Source organism: Hemiscyllium ocellatum, chromosome 35 (genome assembly GCF_020745735.1).
Source record: "Hemiscyllium ocellatum isolate sHemOce1 chromosome 35, sHemOce1.pat.X.cur, whole genome shotgun sequence".
NCBI lineage: Eukaryota > Metazoa > Chordata > Chondrichthyes > Orectolobiformes > Hemiscylliidae > Hemiscyllium > Hemiscyllium ocellatum.
In genome coordinates this window covers 13,588,222-13,615,643 of record NC_083435.1, presented here as the reverse complement: position 1 = coordinate 13,615,643, position 27,422 = coordinate 13,588,222, and the positions used below count along the sequence as shown (strand labels likewise).

Below are 27,422 nucleotides of genomic sequence, written 5' to 3'. Positions count from 1 at the left end.
ACAATTTTGAGAAAAGTTTTACAGGATTCTTTGAGGACCGTCGAGATCCCAGCATTACCTCCGAAAGTCAATCGTTCCAAAAGTGAGTATACAATATAACCTACAAGGTGAAATTATGGTTGTTCTTTTTTTCACAACAGAGGTAGTTTTAAAACCGTAACCACGCTTCTTATGAGGTCTGGTGCATTACAAGTATATTGGAATATTTTGGGCAAGTGTGCTGTTTCTAGCAACATTTAGAAATCACTCTGGTAGGATGCACTATATCACAATAATGCTCAAGGATAATATTGTACCTTTGCCGCCACAGGCATATACAATATTTGGCAGAATTATATCCTTACCAATGTGATGTATAACTGCAGAAATAAATTTTACAACATATTTTTCCATGTGGGGATCGTAAAAAAAGTATTACTTTGGTATAGGCTTGCTTTTATTTCAAATGTATCACTTGTTGATTCAAAATTGGGGGGGTGTAAGTTGTTTTAATGCAACGTTTTTAGCATTCTTGGGATAAGATGAAATATGTTCATTACTCGCTGTAATCACTTAAAATTAACAAATGCGAATTTAGTTTTCCAAAAACAAGAAAGGTGCCATCAGTTTGGTCCAACTAATACTGCGAGACACCTACAGACAATCCACCTGTCTTTTACATCTCAATATACCGTTAAGAGAAATTTGGGTCTCTATTGTTGTACTTTCAATATTTGATTTTGCTAAATGTGGTTTGGTCAGTTGCATCAGTAAGTGTTTACCCGTCTAACAATGCTCTACTTGTAAGATTAAAAATGGTACTATTTTCCCCTTCCATTACTTATTCTTCTAGCACTGGAACATTCAAAGACTTGCACATTTGAGACTCGAGTTCTCGATCCACATCTGGATATTCTCCCCTTGATTAATTGCTCAGTTTTATTTCTCTTCAAAATGCTTGTTTCCGTTTCACACATGGTCTTCCTTACAGTTCTTTGTTATAAGCCGTTCTGAGCAGTTATTTCTGTTATACTTTGAACTAGTCCATGCTATTTGGGTCATCAGCAAATTTTGAGATTTTGAGCAGTGCATACATTTCTAAATGGAGACTAATTTTTGCTGGATTTGTGAAACACTTAATGCATGAACGAATATCTGACCTTATTTTTCTGATGGCCTTTGCCGTTATTTTCTCTGATGAATTAACCCTGCTATATTAGTTGCTTACTCCTCGAAAAGCACAAATTAATTTTTAATCTGAATTCAGAAGTTTGGCCATAGTTCTGTTATTTCATCTTTTGTAAATTTCTGGATCTCAGAGATCCATTTAACTAGTTTTGATATGAGCATCTGGTCTCTCTATGCTCAAATGCAATCATTCGAAGGTGACTGAAAAATTGGTCCCAGCAGCAAACAATTTCCCGTTCCAAGCTAGTATTGAATAATCACTCCATATCTTCTGCCACATTTCCTTTTTTAAAAATAAATAATGTCAAGTGTAGTCTACGTGGGAAGAGGAGAGCCAACGGTTCTGTTATTGCAGCAAACAATCCCTTAAATTTGCAAGTAAAGACCCCTTCACGTGGTACACAAGTTTTAAGAAGCACTAAGAAAAGCAAGAGTACAGAATATATTCAAGTTAGAACTTCAATAACCGTTAGCCAGAGTGGTTAAGTAGTTAGGAGAAAGTGAGGACTGCAGATGCTGGAGATCAGAGCCGAAAATGTGTTGCTGGAAAAGCGCAGCAGGTCAGGCAGCATCCAAGGAGCAGGAGAATCGACGTTTCGGGCATGAGCCCTTCTTCAGGAATCCTGAAGAAGGGCTCATGCCCGAAACGTCGATTCTCCTGCTCCTTGGATGCTGGTTAAGTAGTTATACCAGTAACTTTGCCAGCTGAGGTTTGTTGAACATCACTTCCAGATTGGACATCATCCTCCTTGACGTTTTCTATTTAAATTGAATGAACGTTTCCAGAATTTTAAGGAGGGTGTCACTTTGAACCACTTGAATGTACTTAAAGTGGAAATTGGCTAAATGTGGCCATACCTGTTTGAATGACTAAATAAAATAAGAATAAATTTAAACTGAATAAGGGAATTTAAGACGCACTCCAGATTCCTACTGCAAATTAGTATGAAAGTCCACAAGATGCATTGGAGAAAATTATCAAAAGCAACGAGGACAAAGGTTCCACAACGAGGCCAAAAAAAGTAGAACTTGAACTGTTTTACAAATATAGGTAACCTCCCGTTTTTCGAAAGTTTGCTTTATGCCAGTCTGCTTTTACGAAAGACATAGATTAATACCTGCTTTCACGAACCAGAAGACATCCAAAGAGGATTTTCAGTTTTATGAAAAAAGACAAAACTTTTCCCTTATAAATTAATGCTTCTTTGCTTTACCCCATTTCAGCTTTTGTAAGGTTTCAGAGGAATGTTCTACATTTGAATAGCCGGGGATATCTGTATGCATAAAAGTACATTAAAGGGAATTATGGAGTCAACTGATAAGAAAGGGGGAAATCTGCTTGTGGATGTAGGAGGCTTGCCTGAGGCGTGGATAATTCTTTGATATCTTCAAAAAAGTGGAATTGATTCCTCTATCATAGAGAATCGTATGCTTAGAATGAAATGGCGAATGGGGAATTACTTAATAGATTAGTAGCATTAAAAGTAGAAATGTTTCAGTGGTATGATTCATTCATGGATTGATAGGGAAAGTATGGAATAGGTCTTAGGATGTGACACTTGGAATTTTCGAAATAATTAATGATTTCAAAGTCATGCTAAAATCTTTGTAAATCTTTGGTTGCAACGTTTCTCTCTTAAATGTCAAAGCCTTGGAGATAATGCAGAGAAGATTTGTCTTAATTATATCAATATGTTTACAATTGTGACGAGGGACTTCTGTCATGTGGGAGTCTGGGACAGTTCTCGAAGGATCAAAGGAAATAAGTGACAAGTAGTAATGGTGTTCAGAGCAATACTTGACTTTGATAGTTCAGGTAAGAACACACCGTTTCCACTGGCAGAAGACTCGTAAGCAGATGACACTAACATATGAGAATTAGCAACAGAACCAGAACGAAAATAACAACATTCATTTCCCACCAGTTATTGAAATCTACATCACCCAAGTGCATCAGGATAAGAATTCAAAGGTAAGTTTAAAAATGGAATATATTTACAATTGAAATGCAAGTTACATGCAGGACTATGCCAAACGTGGAATGGAGTGGTTGGGGCTGTGGGACGCGTCTAATTAGGATGTCCTTTCAAAGAAGAAGAAATGGCACGTTTTGTTGACTCCTGTATTGTTAGATGATGCCCTGGTTTTTAATTTCCGCACATGGATCGCTGAACAATAATCCTGCTGTTCTTGGAATGTGATGTTTAAAATTAGATCACGTAGGTGACGTGACTCAGCTGGCATCGGCAGTTAAGGAAAACAGAACAGATAAATTCAGCGTTTCTTATGAAGAATCTGATCATACATTAGCGTGTACGTTAACCAGCTCATATCTACCACAACAGCGTATGTTTATTTAGGTCAAGTGCTGACTATACTAAAGAGAAAATATTGACTCTAGAGTGTGGTGCTGGAAAAGTACAGCAGGTCAGGCAGCATTCGAGGAGCAGGAGAATCGACATTTCTAGCATAAGCCCTTCACACAAGATATGAAGACATTTGTTTTTCTTGACATGCTATTCTATTCAATTCAGTTATTCTAGCAAATACAATGCAGCTTATTTACATGACGATGTAAGAAGGAATGGAAATTCAACTAATTGCACATTTTGCACACATGCCCTCACATAATCAATCACGCTTCATTTAGTCATTCACAAAGCAAAACTATATTGACTACAGCTTTAGTGCAACATGCGTGTTGTTTTAATTACATTTAATCCTAAAATGCAATGGCATATGAGAAGTAGCTTAGAATTTCTTGATGTCCTTCATTTTATGCAGTTAAAGTCTGCCATCATATTACTTTATTTGCGAAGAAACACGTAGTCCTGCATTCAATTTAAAACCTGACTGCATTTTATGCATTTTTTACTTAGGAGCACAGAACCTGCAGTGTGCGTGTTCTCACCTGTGTCCTTCAAAGTGACTTTCTATAGCTAAAATCCACAGCACCAAGCATGTCGAGTAGCATCTTACACTGATCAGGTGTACCCTAGAACTCTGTGGGAAACTAGGGAAGTGATTGCTGAGATATTTGTATCATCGATAGTCACAGATGAGGTGGTGGAAGACTGGAAGTTGGCTAATGTGGTGCCACGATTTAAGGAAGGTGATAAGGACAAGCCCGGGAACTATACACCAATGATCTTGACATCGGTGGTGGGAACGTTGTTGGACACAGGATGTCCATGTGTTTGGAAAGGCAAAGACTGATTAGAGATAGTCAACATGGCTTTATGCGTGGAAAATCATGTCTCACAAAATTGATTGAGTTTTTTGGAGAAATAACAAAGAAGATTGATGAGGGCAGAGCAGTAGACGCGATCTATATGGACTTCAGTAAGGCATTTGAAAAGGTTCCCCATGTGACACTGTTTATCAAGGTTGGAATACAGGGAGTACTAGCCATTTGGATACAGAACTGGCTGAAAGGTAGAAGAGAGAGGGTGGTGGTGGAAGGTTGTTTTTCAGACTGAAGGCCTGTGACCAGTTAGGTGCCACAAGAATCAGTGTTGGGTCCTCTACTATTGCCATTTACATAAATGATTTGGATGCGAGCATAAGAGGTATAGTTAGTAAGTTTGCATATGACACCAAATTTGGAGGTGTAGTGGGCAGCGAAAAAGGTTACCTCAGATTACAACGGGGTCTTAATCAGATGGGCCAATGAGCTGAGGAGTGGCAGATGGAGTTTAATTTAGACAAAGCGAGGTGCTGCATTTTGGGAAAGCAAATCTTACCAGGACTTATACACTTAACGGTAAGGTCTCAGGGAATGTTGCTAAACAAAAGACCTTGGAGTGCATTTTCATAGCTCCTTGTAAGTAGAGTCACAGTTAGATAGGATAGTGAAGAAGGCGTTTGGTGTGCTTTCCTTTATTGGTCAGAGTATTGAATACAGGAGTTGGGAGGTCATGTTGCGGCTGTACATGAGATTGGTTAGGCCACTGCTGGAATATCGCATGCAATTCTGGTCTCCTTCCTAACGGAAAGATGTTGTGAAACTTGAAAGGATTCAGAAAAGATTTACAAGGATGTTGCCAGGGTTGGAGGATTTGAGCTATAACAAGTGGTTGAATAGGCTGGAGCTGTTACCCTGGAGCGTTGGAGGTTGAGAGGTGCCATTATGGAGGTTTATAAAATCACGAGGGGCATGGATAGTATAAATAGATTAGATTGGGTTGGGATATCTAGTCGGAATGGACAAGTTGGACTAAAGGGTCTGTTTCTGTGCTGTACATCTCTATGACTCTATGACTCTATAAATTGTGAAGTAGGAGTTAGATGATGCCAAGTGTGCACTTTTACGTTCAATATTGCACGAGCAGAATTTCACAGGTATTGACGCATTTGCAGGCAGCGTGTCTCTATCGAAGAGATTATAAAGCAGAATTTCATGTTTTAAAATGGTTTATTGCCGGTATAAGGAGTGTGTAATGGAGTTCATGCATAGCTTGCCATCTGACATCTTACTCTTCCTGCCTGCCATGCCCGTTAATTTCGTTGACGCCTCACTTCCTGTCAGATGTGAGCCTGTCAGTTCAGCAGTACTCTACAAAACCACTTTATGAATTTACTAGCAACCCGCAGTTCAACTTGTACCGTTTCATGCTGTAAGCCTGGCTATTTTATCACTCTAAAGGCTGATCTTATCTTGTACTGCAATTTGGAGTAACGATATTTATTTTCCTGTTTAAACTCAGTTCATAACAATGGTGACAGAACGGTGGTCAACAGCCCCTTTCTTCCTTCTCTTTTCAATTTTCCTGTCAGGTAAGTGAATCGTCATGCTCTTATTATTGTTAATTGTAAGGCAGGAACAATAATTAATTTTAGTAAGTTGACGATTACGTGCATTTCTGAAAGCATAGCTTAATAAGTTGCTGTATTGGCTGAAGCAGACACAGGACTAAATAGCATTTTCAACATTTGATGAAGCATGCATTTAATTACACAAAAAACATTCAATTATTCCATTTGGCATCAATACATTTTAAAACTTCAGCACTGAAAATCACTCAAACAAAAGCACGTCTTTCGATAATATGGTATAAATTTCAAAGGCAGATGTCTTGTGCTAACAATTTACATTAACATCATTCTTTGTATGCGCCGATGTTGTTCAGCTGATTGCATTATGTATCTCCATTAATACAGCTGCGCATTTTTATTTTGATTAAAACAATTATAAGCATTTTATGTACGTTTTATGATATCTTTCCTATTTGTTTTGCTAAATAGATACTTTGCTGAGTTAACAAGCTTGAAGTACCAAACAGAATTCAGTAAGCAAGTTAGTAGATTAGTGGTCTCCGAAAATCAAAGGCTACCTTCAATCTAATAACTGCAGAACATTTAGTTCAGCTACCACAATATTCCTACCGTGGATTTCTGAGAGTCGTGAATCCTAACACTTGACAATAATATTTTTATAACGTTTTGAAACCTATTACATTCTCTTTACACTACTTATGCTAGCAACATATCTAACATATTGACTGCCAATGGCAAGTTAGTTACTTCGTTTCATATTTTCCTCTTTGTTTCTGATTAGCTAGATTTCATTTCTGGGCAACACACATAAGGGAAGATGTGCATCAATACGTATTAGATAGACTGCAAAAGAGGTTTACGAGAATAGTTCCCAGGATGAGTAACTTGAGCTACATTGATAGAATTGGGAAATTGCTTACTTTGGAATTGAAAAGACTGACAGATATAGTCGATTAGATTACCTACAGTATGGAAACAGGCCCTTTGGCCCAACACGTTCACACTGACCTCGGAAGAATAACCCACCTAACCCCCGACTAATGCATCTAATACTATGGGCAATTCATCTTACCTGCACATCTTCTGATTGTGTGAAGAAACCCACGCAGACTCAGGGAGAATGTGCAAACTCCGCACAGTCACCCGAGGCAGGAATTGAAGACATGCCCCTGTCGCTGTGAGGCAGCAGTGCTAACCACTGAGCCACAGGCTTCCTTCATCTGAGTATATCGGGAGAAAATATTCTTCCTAAAAGTGACCAGAAGTAAATACATTTGCAGAAGAAGCAAATTTGTATAAAAAATGAACATTCCCCTACAATGTATAAAAGCAAGTTATTGCAGAAGGTAAAAATTTGAAATGAAAGCAGTGTACTGGAGAAATCTGGTGATCTGGCAGCAGATTCAGTTTTCAGACACCGAAAAATAAAAGCCTAGCGTTCTGAAGAAACGTCAGATCGCCCTGGAAATGGCAAATTTATTTCTCTCTCTATTGATTCTGCCAGACCTGCTGAGCTTCTCCAGCAATTGCTGTTTTATTTTAATCTCCCACCGAGAATGCTGAGGGTCGGAAATGTCCGGTCTGAACTCACTGTGTAGGAAGAGTCAAGCAAGACATTGAGACAGACATTAAATGATTATTTGAATAGATACAATGATGAGGGTTACGGCAAAAAAGCAGAAGGATAAATCATACTGTTCATTCAAAGAGGCGGTGTATACATGATGGGCCGGATTGCCGTCTTCTGCACCGTAATAATTCTGTGCTTTTATAATTTGTTAATCCCCTGTAACCAACAGACATTAAACCAGCCAATTGTTTTATTGTTTGGAAACGATCTACCATTATCACTCTTCAAATCTTCTTGTTAAAAATGTCTCATAGTCACCAATATTGGCGCTCACATATCATTGCCCTTCAGTGAGGGACAATCCTTGCTGCCATTCCCCATAGCTATTCTGAGTACTGGGTATTCAGTTTGAAACAGTGACCAAAGATCACGAGCAGCACTCCAGATGTAGACTCACCAGCGTCAAATACAATCTCAGAATAATTAAACTGGATTCTTCATTTTTTTCATCTGGAATGCAGCAAATGGGGAGATATAATTTACACAAATGATTGCTTCAAAGTATTCCAGAAACTGAAAGAGATAACCCTACGTTTACTAACAATTTGTAAATCCACTTTAGGTTTTAGAAATGGCATAATTGTCTGTATATATTTTGAAGAAATTAATTCTGCAGTTATAATAACAATTTTGTAAACGTATTAATATGGACATTGAGGACTAATTTGAAAATATCAGACTATTTGAAGTTGATTTGAATTGTTACAACAATCTCTCAGATGTTGGAAATAACGTGATTCTATCACTTATAGCGTTTTTCAAATACTGAACTTTTTTTAAAAAAAACTATGCAATAACTAATGCTCAGAATCCTTTCCTGGGGATGCGTATTTTCTCTGAAGTTAGATACTTGTTGCGGGTCATGATCAGCGTAAAATCTATCGTTTATTGGTTGAATACTCCTGATTCTAACATTTGTTTAATGATTCAGCATGCAGCTGAACTGTACAGTTTTCATACCCCACCCCTATGGATTTTAAAACTCATAGATCCAGTAAAAATTTTTGATAAAAACTAAAACGAAGCTTTAAATGTGCACAATCATTCAAATAACTTGCATGCAATATATTTATAGACAGCTTTCGCTTTCTTTGAGGTGAACAGGCGAAGGAAACACCCATGACAAAAAATAAGATTACAGTTTAAGATTACAATCTTTAAGTCTAGGAAGTAAATGATGTTTCTTAATTTAATGAGGCGATGTAACAAAAATAAGAGGCTTGATGTGATTCCATTCAGTTTGCACACTGTCACATGCAAACAAATATCAGTTCATTTGTAGATGAAAAAAATGCAGCTTATGTTCCAAGAGAGAACGCTGCCGAACTTTATTGCCTAAACAAAGACTTGAAGAGGTTCACGAGCTCATCATGATGACGATCTTCCCCTTCACTGGCAGCATGTTACATAAGACTTGATAATCACTATCGCCCATCAGATGATTCTCATAACTGGAACGTTGATTCAATTCTTTTAAATTTAAGATATTGACAGTTTTAAATTATTCATTCTGTATGTTACAGTTTATTGATGAATTAATACAGGAAACTAATACTGAACATGCATACATTTCTCCTATCTGCCGCTGGGTACATTAATTAAACTCATGTTATTACATTTCCATCACATTGAAATGAGACATCTGTAGATAGATAAAGTGTATTGAAGGTAAAGTGCATTGAGTTGATTTAGGACGTCTTTGTAGTGAAGCAAAAAAAAAAATCAACATTTCCTTGCTTGAGATGTTAGTACACCAAAGAATTTCCTCGCAGCATTGACCTGCAAGCGCAATTGGATAAATCGCTCAAAAGTATTTTTCTTTCGAACAGTAATCTTTGGCTACTGCACCAGCTACACTTTATACACTTAATACAATTTGGACAAAAAATGTTCATGTCGTCACCGCCGTCAAATGATCTTAGAATAGCATACTCAAAATTTACTAAATAACATTTCAGTCAGAAGTGATGCTGCGATCACTAAACCAAGTCAGCATGGTTAAATCGTGCATGATGCAACAATTTAGCCAATTATAATGATAATTATTTTTTCTGTTTCGTGCACAATTAGGTATGGATGCTGGTGATGTAGTTCAAGCTCCCAAAAACATTCATATAATGCAAGGCCAGAGTGTGATTTTGAACTGCTCCTTTCGTTTGCAAGGACTGGGTACCTACAGCTGGAGAAGGGACGACATTCCCATAGACTTTGACTCACCAAGATACAAACAAAGAATTACAAAAGCTGACGCTAATGCTTTCAAGTTGAGGAAAGACGCATCCATTCAAATTAAGAATATGACAGAGTGCGATTCTGGCAGATATTTCTGTGAGATTGAAATAATGGGGAAACAGAAGAGTACAGGCAATGGAACCATGGTTACTGTGGAACGGCGTAAGAAACCGAGCCATAAGGAATTTTGAATTTGTTTTTGGAATTAAAACATTACCTCATTGTTTCCCCCAATCTATTATCATTCTATTTCTCTGTGTTTGCCTGCGTTGCTCAGTCTTGCCACCCGTGAAAAGTGCACATTTTATCTCTCTCCCTCCACACTTTCACCTTGTCTGTATGTTTTTATGTCTCTTCCTATGTTCCTGTCTCAACTCTCGTAACTACTGTTTTATTTACCTTTATGCTTTGCATATGCATTTATAAATAAATAAATGGTTTTTCTTTCATTTCTACAGACGCTTGTGACAAAGAAAGGCTTTTAAAAACCTTGCCATTTGACTGGATATGGATTGCAGTAGCAGGAGGAGTCACGCTGCTGGTCACTCTGTCGCTGCTTGTGGTAATCATAATTCTTGCTCGACGAAACAAAGGTATTGATCGTATTGAAAATGGAAAGCAATAATAATGCTTTCTAACTCTTGCCCCATAGTACTAAAATATTACAGTAGTATGAAAGATCTCATGCAATTTTGAAGTGGTTAATATATTTACCATTTTGAAAGTAACAAGACTAGGTGATACTAATGTTTTTCATGCGTCATGTGAGCAGCTCTGGTCTCGAGGTCATGCAAAGGTATTTTGCCAATGGAAAACCTGCAAGAAAAAAAGATTTACTCTAATGATGCCACGACATAGAAACTATGCGTATCAGGAAAGCTTAGGGAGGCAAAGTATGTTTTCTGCAGTAAACTTGAAAGGACGATATAGATAGATAATCTAAACATAGATTACTTGAATATACTTCCATTAAATGGTAAAATATGGGTCTTCAGTGAAAACGTAATATAGATTATTCTATATTTAATTTGGGAAAAAAACAATCCTATCCAGAGAATAGTTAGAATGTGCAGCTCGCCACAAGAAAGTGTGATTGAGGTGAGTAGTGATTAAAGGAAAACTTGGATAATCATATAAGAAATAAAGAATAGAAAAAATATGTAATGGAGTTAAATGAGGAAGGGTTTGAATAATCTGGTATGGATAATAAACATCAATATGATGTTGTGGACCAAGCCAGTGCCCCTCAAATGATTTTAGAAACTAGGTAGGATCTTAACTTTTTTATAAGGCAGATGTAAAGTGGATATTCCAGGACTGCTGCAGCTGTTGAAACTACTCAGATTTAAACAAAATAATGTATCTCAACACTACGGATGAAACACAAACAAAATAAAACAAAATTTAGAATACCTTAATTATTCGTAAATCCACTGACTCGAAAATGCAACTTAACAATATTGTTTCAAATCACACCGCATCCCTTAAACAGCCCTTGGCAAATGATAAATTCAAACGCAGGTTGTTAAAGGCAGGAGAGATTTCAGAGAGAAATTCCAGGGGAGACCTTTGTTGAAGCCTGGAACCTCTTTTCACGGTAATTACTTCACTAGATCCCCAGCAGTTTTCTGACTGAAAGCAACCAAACTAGGGAAAAATAGCTGAACTGGGACAACGGACAACTACCTTGCCATTGTTCAAAGTAACCATATCCAGACAAATCTGCACCTTTGACTTCACGACCCCTCTTGAGAAAAAACAAGGACAACTTAACCTTGTTCAAGGGGCAGCATCGTCACCATGATGACGTTAGATTGAATGACCAACTTCTTTGCTCTAATTATAACACAACTTTCAGACTTCCAACATGCTCTGCTATCTTTTGTTTTCCTAACAATGGAGAACAATATGTCTTCATAATATGACTTATAAACTGATCGCACTGACATGGTCAAATAACGGGCAAAAGTGAAACTAAGCAGAAACAGAAAATGAATTATTGCTAGCAGACTTTGCAGTTCAGATCATAACGTTAACCAACAAATTATAGCAAGAAGTTCATGAATCAGCAGAGATATGTGTATAAATTTATAAATAGACAATTTGTTTTCATTTGTATTAAACAAAAATAATACTAACCATAATCGTATTTTCCAATTTTCTTACAGCATACGCATTGCTTGTCAGGTCAGTCGCTCAATAACTTGCTTGTCGATATATTTTGATACAAAGATTTTCTCTGAAGGTTGCTAAGCATTTTCTTATTCTACAGAGAATGTTCCTCATTCGATTCTGCAAAAGAACAGGGTAAGTGCTATCCAGATTTATTTGTTTCATTCAAAACACTGTCAACAATTGCATTAGCATAATGATTTGTATGTGTGTGTGCGTTTTGTGTGTGTGTGTGTGTCATTGCTTCAAATCTTTGATTTCTAGCATATTTGGGTTGAGAAATGTAAGCTTAAACAGAGCATGCAAACATGCACTGTTTGTAAAGGAAAGACTTTGTGTGCATCACCGTGTCTGACAAATGTAAACCTGTCTTGGACAATCAGTTGCTATTAATAGCGAAGTATTAAAATCCAAAATGATTCCTTTTTGCACAGAGCTATAAGGAACATCTATGCTGTGTTTTACATTGGAAAACAGGCATCTATCCATATAGATAGGTGAGGGAGGAGGTGTGGGCGTAGGTTTTGCAACTCCTGCGGTGGCAGGGGAAGGTGCCAGGATGGGAGGGTGGGTTGTTGGGAGACGTGGACCTGAGCAGGCAGTCACGGAGGGGATGGTCTTTGTGGAAGGTGAAAGGGATGGGAAGGGAAATATATCCTGGCGGTGGGGTCCGTTTGGAGCTTTCCATATCCATCAAAGTTTTATCTGCACATCTGCCAATATCATTTACTGTATCCGTTGCTTCCGATGCAGTCTACTCTACATTGAGGAGACTGGACTACTCCTAGCAGAGCTCTTCAGGTAACATCTCCGGGACACCCGCACCAATCAACCACACCGTCCTATGGCCCAACATTTCAACTCCCCCTCCCACTCAGTCGAGGACATGGAGGTCCTGGGCCTCCTTCACCACCGCTCTCTCAACACCCGACGCCTGGAGGAAGAATGCCTCGTCTTCCACCTCGGAACACTTCAACCCCAGGGCATAAATGTGAACTTCACTAGTTTTGTCATTTCCCCTTCCCCCAATCACCCCAGTTCCAAAGTTCCAGCTCAGCACTGTCCCCTTGACTTGTCCTACCTGCCTATCTTCCTTTCCACCTATCCATTCCACCCTCCTCTCAGACCATACACCTTCATCCCCATCCCCATTCACTTATTGTACTCCATGCTATTTTCTCCCCACCCCCACCCTCCTCTCACTTATCTCTCCACCCTTCAGGTACTCTGCCTCTATTCCTGATGAAGGGCTTTTGTCCGAAACGTCGATTTTCCTGCTCCTGGGATGCTGCCTGAACTGCTGTGCTCTTCCAGCACCACTCTAACCCAGAATCTGGTTTCCAGCATTTGCAGTCATTGTTTTTACCTAACTATCCATGTAGGCTTGAATTTAATCGCATATCAATTAAAATTTGGGACTTCAAACTGAGTGAAATTTCAATGGGATGTGCCTCAGAACAGGTTCAGCAGAAATTGTAACTGTCACTTAACGAACTCAGAGATATTTCGGTAACATTATTTCATGACATGCTAAGGCCTCAGAGGACAACTTTTGCAAGATTGGCCAAGCGTAGTGCATCTGATTATCACCAGCATTCAAGGTATTGTAGGATGACAGTTCCACTCAGGCCCATTTCTAGACTTCCTCAAATTCTTGATTTGTAAGAATTTGGAATTATTCAAATCAACAGCAGTTTCGGAGATGCTGAAAAGCAGGCTGTGCTTTAAAGAAGAGGTAGAGCGTAAGGTGCAATGAAAATATTTGTTCTATTTCTTTTGACGTGATATGAATGCTAAATATTAAAGCACAAAAACTTCACGAAATCGCCATTTCTTTGAGGACGCTCTTTTTAATCAAAATGAGTGCTCACTATTTTTAACAGCAAATTCACGGTCTTAGAATACCTCGGGCATCTGAAGAACAACTATTCTCAAGTCTCAATTTCTCTAAACATCTCGAAAATACAGATTCCTTATTGTGCCCTTATCGACTCAACTTTGCCAATCACTTAAATAAGATCATAACAACATCAAAATTAGGACATGAATACACAAATTTAAAACAGGAGTGGGCCACTTGGCATCTTAAAGTGCAAGGGCACTCAATTACTCCACATTCCGCCTAATGTAAAATCTTTGACATCGTTGTTTATCAAGAATCTGTCCAACTGTCTTACAAAAAAAGTTTCTGTTTTCACTTCCATTGAAGAAGAGATTTACAATGAATCCAGACACAGTGAGAAAAGAAATCTTCTTGCATCTGTTTTAAATGGGCGACACTTTAAATAGTGATCCTAGTTCTCGTCTTCTCAGCGAGTGGAAGGATCCATTCCATATCTGTCCCCTCAATACCTCACAGTACTTTTCATTTTGAATCATATCGGCTTTTACTCGACAATGGATAAAAGTCTGTAGGTGGCTGACCTTATTCTCATAAGAAAATGAACCGATTTCAGGAGGAGAACTAAATCATGCGACTTAAGCCTGTTACATAATTCAATACCTTCATGAATTATCTGCTAGATTAACCACGTTTTGCCCTTTAGCGGCCAGTCACCGTGTTGAGAATGTGCTAATTTATTCAGAAATGTGGTTAGCTAATTTTAGTTGCAAAGGCAAAGGCAGAAAACTCAATGTCGTAGACAGTTAACTAATTTTAGTATAGCGAAAACACAACTAGTATAGTGAGATTCATTAAAGAATCATCGATCAAAGGCCTTGGATTGCCTCTAATCATTTTACCGGAGGTGTTAAAGGTTTAAACATTATGCACGATGTTAAACAGTTCAGAATAACATACAGTATACACATAAGCATTGTCAGAAAATGACGTCTGCTCATTTCTTATTTTAATTTATTTTCTTAGGACAAGCTCAATCTTTAATATATTTTGTGAGCTTCCTAAATCTATTCTTCTTCTCGCAGCTAATAAAGTATTGCCCACAAAATCCCTTTTTTCGCCTTTGTTTTCTTAAAAAATTATTAAGTATACATCAGGCTGAGACACATTCACTTTCCATAGAGATATTAAATGCCTTGATTAAGCTAACGCGAGTTCTTCATCAAGGACCTTCCTTTCAATTTCTAAAAAATGTTGTCTTCTTCCTCTATATCTAACGGTTTCTGCTAATTATTTTTTTTAAAAATAAATCTAGCTTTTAGCATCAACTGATGACTACATGTCATCCAACTAATTTCAATGAGATTTTAATTGCTTAGACTATATAATTTCCCAGTGATTTATTTTCCCTGAATGTAAACAGATTACAGCATTTCTGTTTCTCGACAAAGACCATTGTTCAACTTTCGGTCAGCAGTGGTACTTGTCTATTCATTAATGCCCGGAGGGGAGTTAACTGTCAACTTTATTGCTCTGTTTCTCGACCTTGTGCAGACTAGCCCATAGTGAAGATGGTATATTTCCTTTCTTGACAGACATTGACGAAGAAAAAGGTCTATATGAGACTAGCTTTCCATTCCAGCTGTTTTATTGACCGCATAATTTCCACTTTTTCACATCACCATTGCTTATTTTTCTCTAAAAGGTACTCTTCTTTCTTTCACAGAATATGCACAATAGTATTTTGAATAGTTGCTGTTCGTCTTTCAATACACAATTTCACTTAAGTTAATCATTTTAATGAACACCATGTGTGATGCTTGGCCTTCTTAGCCCGGACAATAAGGGCTTATGCCCGAAACATCGACTTTCCTATTCCTTGGATGCTGCCTAACCTGCTGTGCTTTAACCAGCAACACATTTTCAGCGGACAATAAGCTTGCCTAATGGGGCTCCAGCGTCTTCTGCATTCTTGTGCATTTGTACAAAACCCTATTCCTTCCTAACTGCTGTATCGCTAACTTTGATGATTTGTTGGTTCAGTTAAATGGATTTGTATGACTGGAGTAATACATTGGGATGGAAGCTATGTGCTCTGACCTGGTGCAATTTCAGGGTGGTGGGGAGGGTTTATTCAACAACAAGAAGAAAGCCCTCATAATCTGGAGAGTGCTAGATGCCAAAATTGCCCACAGTGTCCATGGATATGTAGGGTAGGCGCATTTTTCTGGGGTAAATGCAGGGGAATGGGTCAGGATGGGTTACCCTTGGGAGGGTTGGTGTGAATTTGTGGAATGAAGGGCCTGTTTCCACATTGTAGGGATTCTATGATCCTATGATTCTAAGAAATAGGCAGTTCACCCACTATATGTGAAAAAGAGTCAATTGAACTTGTTAGAAGTTCAGTTGACAACACTCTGACTTGGCCAACACCATGATGCAGCTGGCGTTCACTCATGGGTGTACTTCGACAGCAAAATCTCTTTCAAAGCTTTTATAGTAATGAGCAGGGAAAAGTAGTGCGCTATCTTTGAAGCATATGTTTATTCATCAGGAGTACCTCAGTGTATACATCGACACTCTGCACAAGATGAAAATACCCCCCTTATTCCTACTTGCTTTACTTTTATACACTACCCCCACTCTTTAAAGATGGAAACCCTTCTTAATCAAACCCCAAAGGTATATCACTCCAGAATTCATTGCTGCCTTCCTCATGAACTTATCTATAGTATTGGTAGCGCCCACTACCTAGCTCTGGCGTTACAGAAATGTTTAGAACTGAACATTTACTGGAATTGTGGGTCTCTGCCATGTTTTTAAATTCGGGGACGTTTGTGTGTGGGTTACTGAACTGGCCTCCGTAAGTTTAGGGCAATTGTCTTTACATTGTTGATTCATACTATTCTGCATATTTTAAACACCATTAACCTACATGCAGCAAGGGAATTGGTTTAGATCAATTGGCTGGATTGTTGGTTTGTAGCATAATATGATTCCAACAGTGTGGATTCAATCCCTATCACTGGTTTAAGGTTGCCATGAAGGGCTGTCCTTCTCAACGTCTTACTTCACTGGTGGTCCTCAGGTTGAATCACCACCCCGAACTCTATAATACAAGCGCAGACCCTACCATCTAGTAAGATTATGGTAACACACAGCAGTCAGCCATAATAATACATGTCTCTTTTTTCAGTTGATCATCAGTGACTCTTTTCACTTGTCACTATGGAAGTCAACAGTTAACTAACTGCTCTATCACTAATCAATTTTTTTTGACAATCTTCTCTGATTGTAACCATGGAGACTTGATCTAATAGCTAAAGTATATCTTGGATGCGCAGGACAGTTATTTTGTTAAATGAAATTGGAATTTCTAAATTTCTAGGTTGTTCTTGGCACTTGTAGGAAATAGTGACAGTAGCGTGGTAGAATTTTCCATTTAGAATTAAAACCTATATAGTGTGGAAACAGGCCCTTCAGCCCAAAATGTCCACATGACCCTCCGAAGAGTAACCTACCCAGACTCTATTCTCCTACCCTGTATTTATTCCTGGCTATTGCACCTAGTCTAGGCATCCCTGAACACTACAGGAAATTTAGCAGGACCAATTCACCTAACTTGCACATCCTTGGAAGGTGGAAGGAAACCGGAGCACCTAAAGAATGCCCACGCAGACGCAAACTCAACACAGACAGTCACCCCAGGCAGGAATTGAATCTAGGCCCCTAGTGCTGTGCGGCAATAGTGCCAACCATTGAGCCAGAGTACCACCACAGTGGTCTTAGTTTCAGCTTCAAATGGGCTCAAAATCTAAATAATTAGATTCTGACTTCTGAAGGTATGAGAGGGAAGTTGGCTGTGTTGTATGAGAAAAGTACATTTAATGTTCTGACAGTAGATTGGCAGTGGCAAATATTTAAAGAATTAGATTAGATTACTTACAGTGTGGAAACAGGCCCTTCGGCCCAACAAGTCCACACCGACCTGCCGAAGCGCAACCCACCCATACCCCTAACCTAACACTAGGGGCAATTTAGCATGGCCAATTGACCTGACCCGCACATCTTTGGACTGTGGGAGGAAACCGGAGCACCCGGAGGAAACCCACGCAGACACGGGGAGAACGTGCAAACTCCACACAGTCAGTCGCCTGAGGCGGGAATTGAACCCAGGTCCCTGGCGCTGTGAGGCAGCAGTGCTAACCACTGTGCCACCGTGCCGCCCTGAAAGCAATTAGCATTGCTTTCAAAAGGCATACATTCCTTTAAGGCAAAAATAACCAACACGAAGATATGACAATCAATGGACGATAGAAATAATTTTAAATAAAAATAAGAGGCTTATAATTTTTTTTAAAAATGTGCTGTAGGCCTAACGATTGGAAGCATTTCGAATTCAGCTAAGGCGAACTAAGGAATTGATAAAGAAAGAAACAATGGAATATTAACTTAAATTATCAAAAAAAAGCATAGCAAGGCTTCTTTTTTTACATAGATGTAACGTGGAAGCAATTAATAAAGGCGAATGTGAGTCAATTACAGGCAGAGTTAGGAGAATATAGGAAGCAGCAAGCTAATATGCATACCGGAGATGTGGAAAAAAGTGCAGGAGAAACGTAGCAGGTTTAACAACACCAGTGGAAGAAAAGTAGAGTTAATGGCTCAAGCCCAACGACGCCTCCTTTCGACATTTGAATCCACGAAGAATTATTGGCTTGTTTAAGACATACAATCCTCCCCTGACAGCTGTTCTTGCCGCATCCTGAGATCCAAATTCAGTGCCAAGTGCCACCATATGTACATGGACATCTCAAAATTTCTGCATCAGGTCCGCCTCATGTTTCCTCAATGCTGTCATAGTTTCCATTCTGCCCAAGTCTTCATTGCATTCAATGCATAAATAAAGGGAGAAAAAAAACATTTTTATGTTAAGGAGCACAAGCTTCAACAACGCATGGATATCGATGATTCTATGAATTCTTCCTTCTACCGTCTAATTCCATCCCTTCTCCTAAGCTTCTAAGTCTCTTGTTGTATGTTTATTATACATGAGTTTTGAAGCCGAGTTATTCGGTGTAAAGCATTAGCGCTATTTCTCTCTCCACAGACGCTGCTAAACCTGCTGGCTACCTCCAGCATCTTGTGTTCTAATTACAACAGAAATTCTAAGAGGAAATAGAGAAATTGCATGGAAGTTTAAAAAAATAATTTTGTGTCATTTTCATAGAGGAAGACACAGAAATATTGCCCTGAAATATTTAAGCATGAGCATAGAAGTGAACTAATATCTATTAGTATGGGTGGAAAATCAGAGTAGTACTACTGATTGTGAATGAAATGCGACAAATATCTGGGACCAATGAATTTAACCTAGAATGTTCAAAGTGACAGTTAAAATCCTAATAGATACAATGTTGATTATCTTCCAAAATTATATCAATTCCACAACGTTGCTGCAGTTTTGGAACTTTCAATTGGAATCCCATTGTTTAAGAAAAGACGAACGGAGAAAGTCGGGATCTCCAGATCTGTAAGCATGACGTCAGCAGGAAGGAAAATTTTAAAATCGATTGTGAGTGATGTAACTGCTGGATATGTCGGAAATAATTGTGAGATTGAACAGAATAAATATGAATTTATGAAGGACGATTCAAGTTTGACAGATAACAACCTTTTTTTTGTTTGGATGTTTTAGCAAAATTGATAATGACAGCCAGGGAACGTGGTGTGTTTGAACTTTCCAAATCTTCATTAAAATACCAGAAGTAGGTTAGAAAACAAATTTATACTGCATTGGATGAGGCAAGATACTAAAATGTATTCAGGATTAACAAATGTAAATTAAAGAGTAACATCAATGGTGCATTATTAGACTGATAGGTTGTGACAAGTGAGTAACAAAAATGTCAATGCTTTGGCCCCAGCTGTACAAAGTTATTTAAGTATTTGGATATGGGGACTAAGTGAAATATCTCAAAGTTTGTAGATGATACAAAATATGGTGATATTGCGAATTTTGAGGAGATTGCAAAAATGTTTCTACTGAAGTTTTATCGATAGACTGAATCATTGGGCAATAGTATGGCAGATGGGAAATAATAGGGTAAGAGAGGTTATTGTGTTTGGTGGGAGGAACAGAGAAGCACATGATTTTTAAAATGGTTAGACATTCTAAAACGTTGATGACCAAAGGGACATTACATGTCTTTATGATAAGTCACTGAATGTTGGTTTGCAGCTGCAGCAAGCAATTCGGATAGAAAATTAGATGTAAGACTTCATTACAAGTGGATTTGAGAACAGCAGAAAGGAACGGTTGCTTCAACTGCATAGAACACTAGTAACACCACACGTGGATTGTTGTATGTAATCTGGTCCTTTTGACTCAGGGAGGATATACTTTCTATGAGTGGAATTCAAAGACGTTTCATCAGACTGGTGAACTTGAGAAACTTTTTCAAGGGATTGACTGGGTGGATGCAGAAAGCATTCTCTCCTGCTGTAAAATCTAGAAGCAAAGGTCATACTTTCAAAATAAAAGGAAAGTGATTTAGAACTGAGTAGAGGAGGAATATTCAGGGATTGGTGAATCTTTAGAATTTCTTGCCTCAGACAGATGTGGAAGCTTAGTCGATAAATAAGTTCAAGATATTAACACTTGAAAGAACTGTGGATGCTGCAAATCAGAAACAAACTGAAATTATTGGGAAAGCTCAGTAAGTCTGGCAGCATCTGTGAAGAGAAATCAGAGTTAATGTTGTCAGGTCGAGTACCCTTCCAAAGAACTTCCCCAGTTGAGGAAGTGTCATTTGACCCAAAGCATTAACTCTGATTTCTCTTCACAGATGCTGGCAGATCTGCTGAGCAAGTTCAAGATAGTGGTTGATAGTTTTCTAGGTACTAATGGCATCAACAGTTTCGTGAATGAATGGGAATATAGTGTTGAGGGAAACGCTGTAAAATCAGGGAGGATGTTGGAGGGCTGAATGGTCTACTCCTTCTCCTATGTTCCTAATCTTTTCATTACAGTCAATGAAGTCCTGCCACACCCAATTTCTTTCGGCAATCTGCATAAATTATATAGGACATAGGACAGTAAAGTACAAAAACTGGTCTTTCAACCCATCATGTGCGTGCTGACCATGATGCCATTGTAAATTATTCTCATCTGGCTGCACATTCTCTGATCCATCTATCTTCTGCCTGTTCACGTGAGTGTCTAAATGCCAGTTAACTATTGTTGTGGTTTCAATATCTACTGCGCCATCTGACAGTATGCTATTTGCACACATCACGCCCTACGAAAAAGAAACTTGCCTTGTACACCTTAGTCGAACGTTAAACTTGTCAGCTTAAACATATGGCCTTTAGCATTTGACAAGACCACGTTGGAAAAAGACTCACACTGTCCGCCTTCTCATACTTTTATATTCTTCTATCAGGTCTCCTCTCAGCCTCCAACACATAGCAGAAACAGTCCAATTTTGTCCAATCTCTCCTTATAGCTAATAAACCCCAATCAAGGTAACATCCTGGTAAATCTCTTTAACATTATCTCCAAAGTCTTTCCATCCTTCATATAATATGGTGACCAGAACTGCACACTATACTCCACATGTGGCTGAACAAAGGTTTTATACAGTTGCAAAATGACTTGCCGATACTTATACTCAAGGCCCCAACTGACAAAGGCAAACATGCCATATGCAGTCTTTATCACCTTATCAATTTGCGTTGCAACTTTTTGGGAACTATGGATTTGCACCACAAGATCCCTGTGTACATCATCGTGATAAGAGTCATGCTATTTACTATACAAGGTCTGTTGTCATTTGACCCATCACAATGCATTGCCTCACACTTGTGCAGAGAAAACTCCATCTGCCATTCCTCCATCCATCTTTCCAACTGATCTATATCTGGCTATAGCTTCCGAGAAATTTCTTCACTGCCTACAACTCCACGAATTTTCGTGTCACCTGCAAACTTACTAGTTAGACCAAAACGACTGCCACAAACCTCCAGTCAGAAATAACCCCCCCCCACCTTACACACACACACACACACACACAGAGACACACACACACACACACACACACACACACACACAATTATATTTGGTTATATTGGTCTTCTGTAACGAAGTCAATTTTGTATCCAATATGCTAACTCACCGTGGATCCGAAATGACTAGCCTACCATGAGGTACCTTAAATACTTTTTTAAAAACCCATGAAGACAACTTCCACTGGCCTCCCTTGATCAACTATTTTCATCACTTCCTCAAAAATCAAACAGATTTGTGAGACAAGGCCACACCCCACCTCCACTCCCCACCACCCCACACAGACACACACATAAACACACACAAGTCATGCTGACTGTCCCTAATAAGCACGTTCTTTTCCAAATGCATGTAAATCCTGTCCCTAGGAATTTTCTCCAATACTTTTATTAGCACTGATGCAAAGATCACCAGCCTTAAATTCCCAGATTATCCCTGTTAATCTTCTTAAACAAAGGAAGGATATCTGCTATTCTTCAATCTTCTGGGATTTCTCCTGAGGCTAAAGAGTATACAAAGGTCTCTGTCGACACCACACCAATCCCCTTCTTTGCCTCCCTCAGTCTCGTGGGATAAATGCCATCAAGTCCAACCTCAATGTTTTTCAGGGCACCAAATAGCTTCTTCTTTATATTGTCATGCCCTAGAAATCAACATACCTAAGCCTAATGTCACAATCTTCAATTTCCTTCCCCCTGGTGAATATGATGTGAAGTACTCATTAAGGACTGCACCCACTTTCTCTGACTCAACGGATGAATTGCTTTTTTGACCGTGAGTGGACGTAATCTTTCCCTTGCTCCAAATATACGTATAAAATGTCTTGGAATTCTCATCAACTCTACTTGCCAAGGATATTTCGTGGCCCCTTTTAATCCCCGTAATTTCTTGTTTAAGTTCTTTCCTGTTTCCTTTAAATTCCTCAGGGCCTTGCCTGATTTCAGTTCCCTGAACTTTGCATTTGTTTCTTTTTTATTTTTGACTAAACTTTCAATATCTCTTGTTACCCCAGGTTCCCGAATCTTGCCATCCTGATCGTTCATGCTTACAAAAATGTACTGGTTCTGAAATTTGATTGCCTGACTTTTCAATAAAACTCCCACATGTCTGATATTGATTTGTCCACAAACAACCACTCCTAATGCAATTTATCTATTTCCTGCTTAACTCTGTTGCAATTACTCTTCTGTTAATTTAGCAGTTTCACCAAGGACCCAACTTATCCTTATCCATAACTATACTAAGACTTATCGAATTATATACACTGTTCCCAAAATGCTCCACATCTGAAACTTTGATCACCTGGCCAGGCTGAATTGGTTAAGATCTCTCCTCAGACTTACTTGTCAGGATTGATCTTGCAGTTTAACTACATAACATTGCATATGCCTACTACTGGTTAAGCATTTGCCTTGGTGCCATCAAACCACTAAATTGTCATAAAGTGACCATATAATGGGCCCAACTATTTACCAGGCAAGAAAGGTCCTCCACTTCACACTTTCCTGTTATATTATGCACTTCTTTGTCTCCCAGACCATCTTTGCGGAAAGCATTAAATCACACCCAATGTCTTTGTTGAATATTTTCAGTAAGACAAGTGCAATTGTGCCAAAAACCTACAGAAATAAGTCATAACAAAAAAAAAACCTAGATAATAATTCGCTTACTAGGCGAATCTCTTTTTTTCTTGTCAGTTCACATTTTACAATATGATGATAAAACAAGTTAACACACATGGATATTGAAATTTTTTGGCAGTTTAACACTAAAGTAAGCGCAATCTTCGTCCTGTCACATTTGACAATAAAGCATCTTCGATATTAACCAGTTACAATCCATACACAAAAACGTTGCTATAAAAAGAAAGAAAATTCACCTATATAGGAGATCCATTCAGATTCAAATCGTACTCACTTACTGTCCGGCTAGAACATTTTACAGCTTTTGATGTGTTTCGCTGATTGCAACACCTTGTGTACATTTCTGAGATTCTGTAATACTTTCCTACCTCTTTAAAGTTTATTGTAAATGGTGATAAGGTCAATTGGCCATGCATGCAAGCATGCGTAAGCATTGCCATTAACAGGCAGGCTAATTCTACTAAGACCATACAATACAACTTAAAAGCTTATAACCAGAATCTTGGTTATAAGTGCTTACAAAAATATGCTTTATAAATGGAAAGTTTTTTCACACCAAAGTATCCTATATATGTCAAAGCATATTCCATAAATAATTTGTTAACTTCATTTCTCCTTTGGCCAAAGCAGAATTACCACAAAGGAACAAAGTGCGAAATCCTGCCCAGCATCAGGTAAATTAATATTTGCCTACTTTGTTATAATTTTCACGGATAATTTAGTGTGCAACTTTATAGATATTTATGCGCTATGGAATTAATTAAACCAAATTACTTATTAAAAAATCATCAGTTAACACCACTGGAAAAACGATGATATGGTGTACAAGACTATCTGAACAAAAAGTCATCAAAGCAAAATGCACTAAAGCGGATTGAAACAGAAAAAAAGTTTCATGTGGTTCACCTGTTTTTCTTCCATATATAGTAGTAAAGATCGCCATTTGAATAATTCTTATTTTATAAAATTCTCAATTTTCATGATGGGTTGGCACTTTCAGAGGGAGAGGGAAAATATACATTTGAACAAGTGTTAGAGAATTTGTCATTCGTTTTACCTTTTTCAATTTGCATTTCAACTTGAAGCAATACTCCGAATATTTCAGTACTTCTAAGTCATGAATTTCAAAGCTCCTCAGAGCGCTATTGGTTCTGCTTGTAAAATGTGACAAAAAAAAGCAATTCAGTCATTGCTTCCGTTTGCAAATATTATAAAGGTCAATGATAAACTGTGTGGTTATCTTTTAGTGTACACAGTAACTTTAAGTGGGACACTGAAACCTATAAACATTTGCAGCAGCAGATACCTCTGAAGTTATTTCATCATCAGAATATTAAGCACAACATGCTTAACAGCTCCGATCACGCAAATATGATATAGGATACAAAATGTCAAATGGAAATAACCCTACTGCACCTATTTAATGGAATACTTCATTTTGCCACTCTGTAGAAACTGCTTAATAATCATATTAAGATTAAAGTTCTATATTCGGCCTTACAATTCCTAAACCCCTCCCCCCCAGCCCCCACCCCCCGCCACTATGGAACATATTTTAAAATAAAAATTGTGCTGAATTAGGCAGTCTCTGCTGTTGGATGGAACATTATGTTTTCTAGAGAGCGTCACACCTGCCACCCACTCGCCAAAACTCAAGGGTGGTTGATGCAGGAAATTCTTGGGGTGTCTTGCTAGCCTTTGGGACTATTCAGGCAGTTAGGTAACCAGGAACAAGTAGAAGGAACAACATCAAGCGGGAAGCATGGCATTCAGTCCTCCCTTCTCTGTGAACTGCCAAGCTTGCTCTGTGTTCTTTGAATGGAGGGATTGCCTGGAAGCGGCAGTCATATCTGTGACTGCAAGTCTACCAGTGAGTTTTATTGGCTTGCAAGGCCATGAAGGAATTGTGCACCTTTACCCAATTCTATATAAAATCAGGGGACAATTGAATTCGAAACATCTTCACCAATTTATACATCTCGGAGAGTATGTGGTTGATTGCACTAATGGAAAATTTCCTTTGAAGAAACTCAAGAAGCTGATTAGGGTTTTCTTTGCAATTTATTTCCAAACTGAAAAAAAATCACATCCATTATTTTTATAAAATAAGGATCATCCTTTTAGATGTCTCCAAAGAGCAATATTAGATGTATGAATGTCACTGAGATCAGTCTTTGTTGTATAACTGCAAATGCAATATCGCATTCATTCAACACGACTTACTTCCCTGTTGCTTACTCCTTCTTTTCCTCTTTATTTATTCCAATCAGCACTGGGATTGTTTCATTAATCTTATTTCACTTCATACAACACCCTACACTTGCTCGTTCTTTCCTTGCTGCTCAAACGTATACATTCTGGACACCAAATCGAGTGTCAGTTGTTATTTTTAAGGAATTTTTGACCTTAATACATGTTTTGCAACGGCTTAATTTTGTACACCACAATTTCAGGTAGACACACATGTTAACCCTATAACTGAAGGGAAGGATGGAAATGTTGAGTTACAAATGCTCACTACACAAATTAAATGAGTGAAAGAATATCTTATTTTGGTAACAAGACTAACGAATATAATATGCATGATTTTTCTTCAAAGCGTGATGATGCTTACTTTCACTGCCATGGCAACGAACCCAAACGAAAGAAAAAACGCCCACATCCTCCAAGGAGAAACGTGGAGTAGATCTCGTTGTAATTAATTTAGTGTCAGACATCTAGCTCAACCATCTAACCTTATCGAAAGAAAGTGTAAGATAAGAAAGGAGCACATTACTTCCAACATTTGGGTTTTGTGCGTGAACTAGTTGTTGACCATTTATGTACATGTTGAATGAAAACTTAACTATGTGACATTCCTTCTTTTACAATTTAACCTTCTTCAGTCTTTGGTATACTGTTACCAATAAGCAACTTATTGTCAGCAATAATTGATGCGAATAAAAAGTTTAATTCCACAAAAATAATTCCCAGTAACTGAATATTTGGAAAGATTACCACATATATGTGATTTATTTATTCAATTTATTCCATTTATTATTTGCATTTTCTCCGTGCCATATGAGTTTGCCTTATCAATCTCATGTTACAAGTGCTTCCTTCTTAGATTTCTATTTCGGCCATGTACAGTCATATTTTCAAACCTGGCCAGGTCAATGAGTTTCAATCACATAGTAAGGCGTCCTCACTGTAAAAATAACATTTGGCTATGTATGGTTTATTGTGTCGTTGCACAAATGCCTAGCAGATAGCATTTAGCACTGGTGCCCAAATATATACTATGGATTATCTGCAGGTTTTCAAACCTGACAGCTGGTGAATGGAGAAGTCATTTCAAAACCCAAGCTTTCACTAGCTAGTCTAGAAGATGAGTGAAAATGCCGTCCCGAACTGGGAAAAAACACACAATAGAATGTATATGCCAATAAGTTGCTTCTAACTAACAACTGAAAATATGATGTAAAGTAAAACATACAGTTGAACTGATGCATATCTACCTCTGTATTGAGTTTAAAATTTTAGACTCTTCAGTAGTACATGAACATTCTACAAGTAAAAGATTACAAAACTGGAATATTAAAATTAACTATGTATTGAGGTAGATATGTCACGACGGAGCAAAATGTACCAGATTGCTGTTATATGTTCTGTTATTTTCAAATTATTTATTGTGCAAAACATTGCATGAATAAGTTAACAAGAATGATGTTTTCATATTTCAGTGTCTTTCTTTATGGTGATCAAATGCCACAGGTGATTTATTGGTAACCCGTATGGCTTATGAATAAATATTTTATTCTGCAACAAATGAGTGCTTAAAGTTAAATAAGAGACTGAAACACAAGTTTAAATGTATGAAGTCAATCTGCACTTTCACAATGTGTAAAATTCCAA

General features: G+C 38.1%; 1 protein-coding gene across 2 annotated transcripts; it reads left to right on the top strand.

Moving 5' to 3' along the window:
* LOC132832733 (myelin protein zero-like protein 1) lies at window positions 1-27,422 on the top strand. 2 transcript variants are annotated; one of them, XM_060850854.1, is made up of 8 exons: window positions 1-82; window positions 5,874-5,943; window positions 9,644-9,967; window positions 10,264-10,398; window positions 11,974-11,992; window positions 12,078-12,112; window positions 24,159-24,202; window positions 26,128-27,422. In XM_060850854.1, exons 2-8 carry the CDS (start codon window positions 5,883-5,885, stop codon window positions 26,212-26,214), a joined length of 705 nt encoding a protein of 234 aa, XP_060706837.1. In that variant the 5' UTR covers window positions 1-82; window positions 5,874-5,882; the 3' UTR covers window positions 26,215-27,422. The 2 variants fall into 2 exon arrangements, with proteins under 2 accessions (XP_060706837.1, XP_060706836.1); XM_060850853.1 differs by lacking the exon at window positions 1-82 and adding an exon at window positions 5,740-5,783.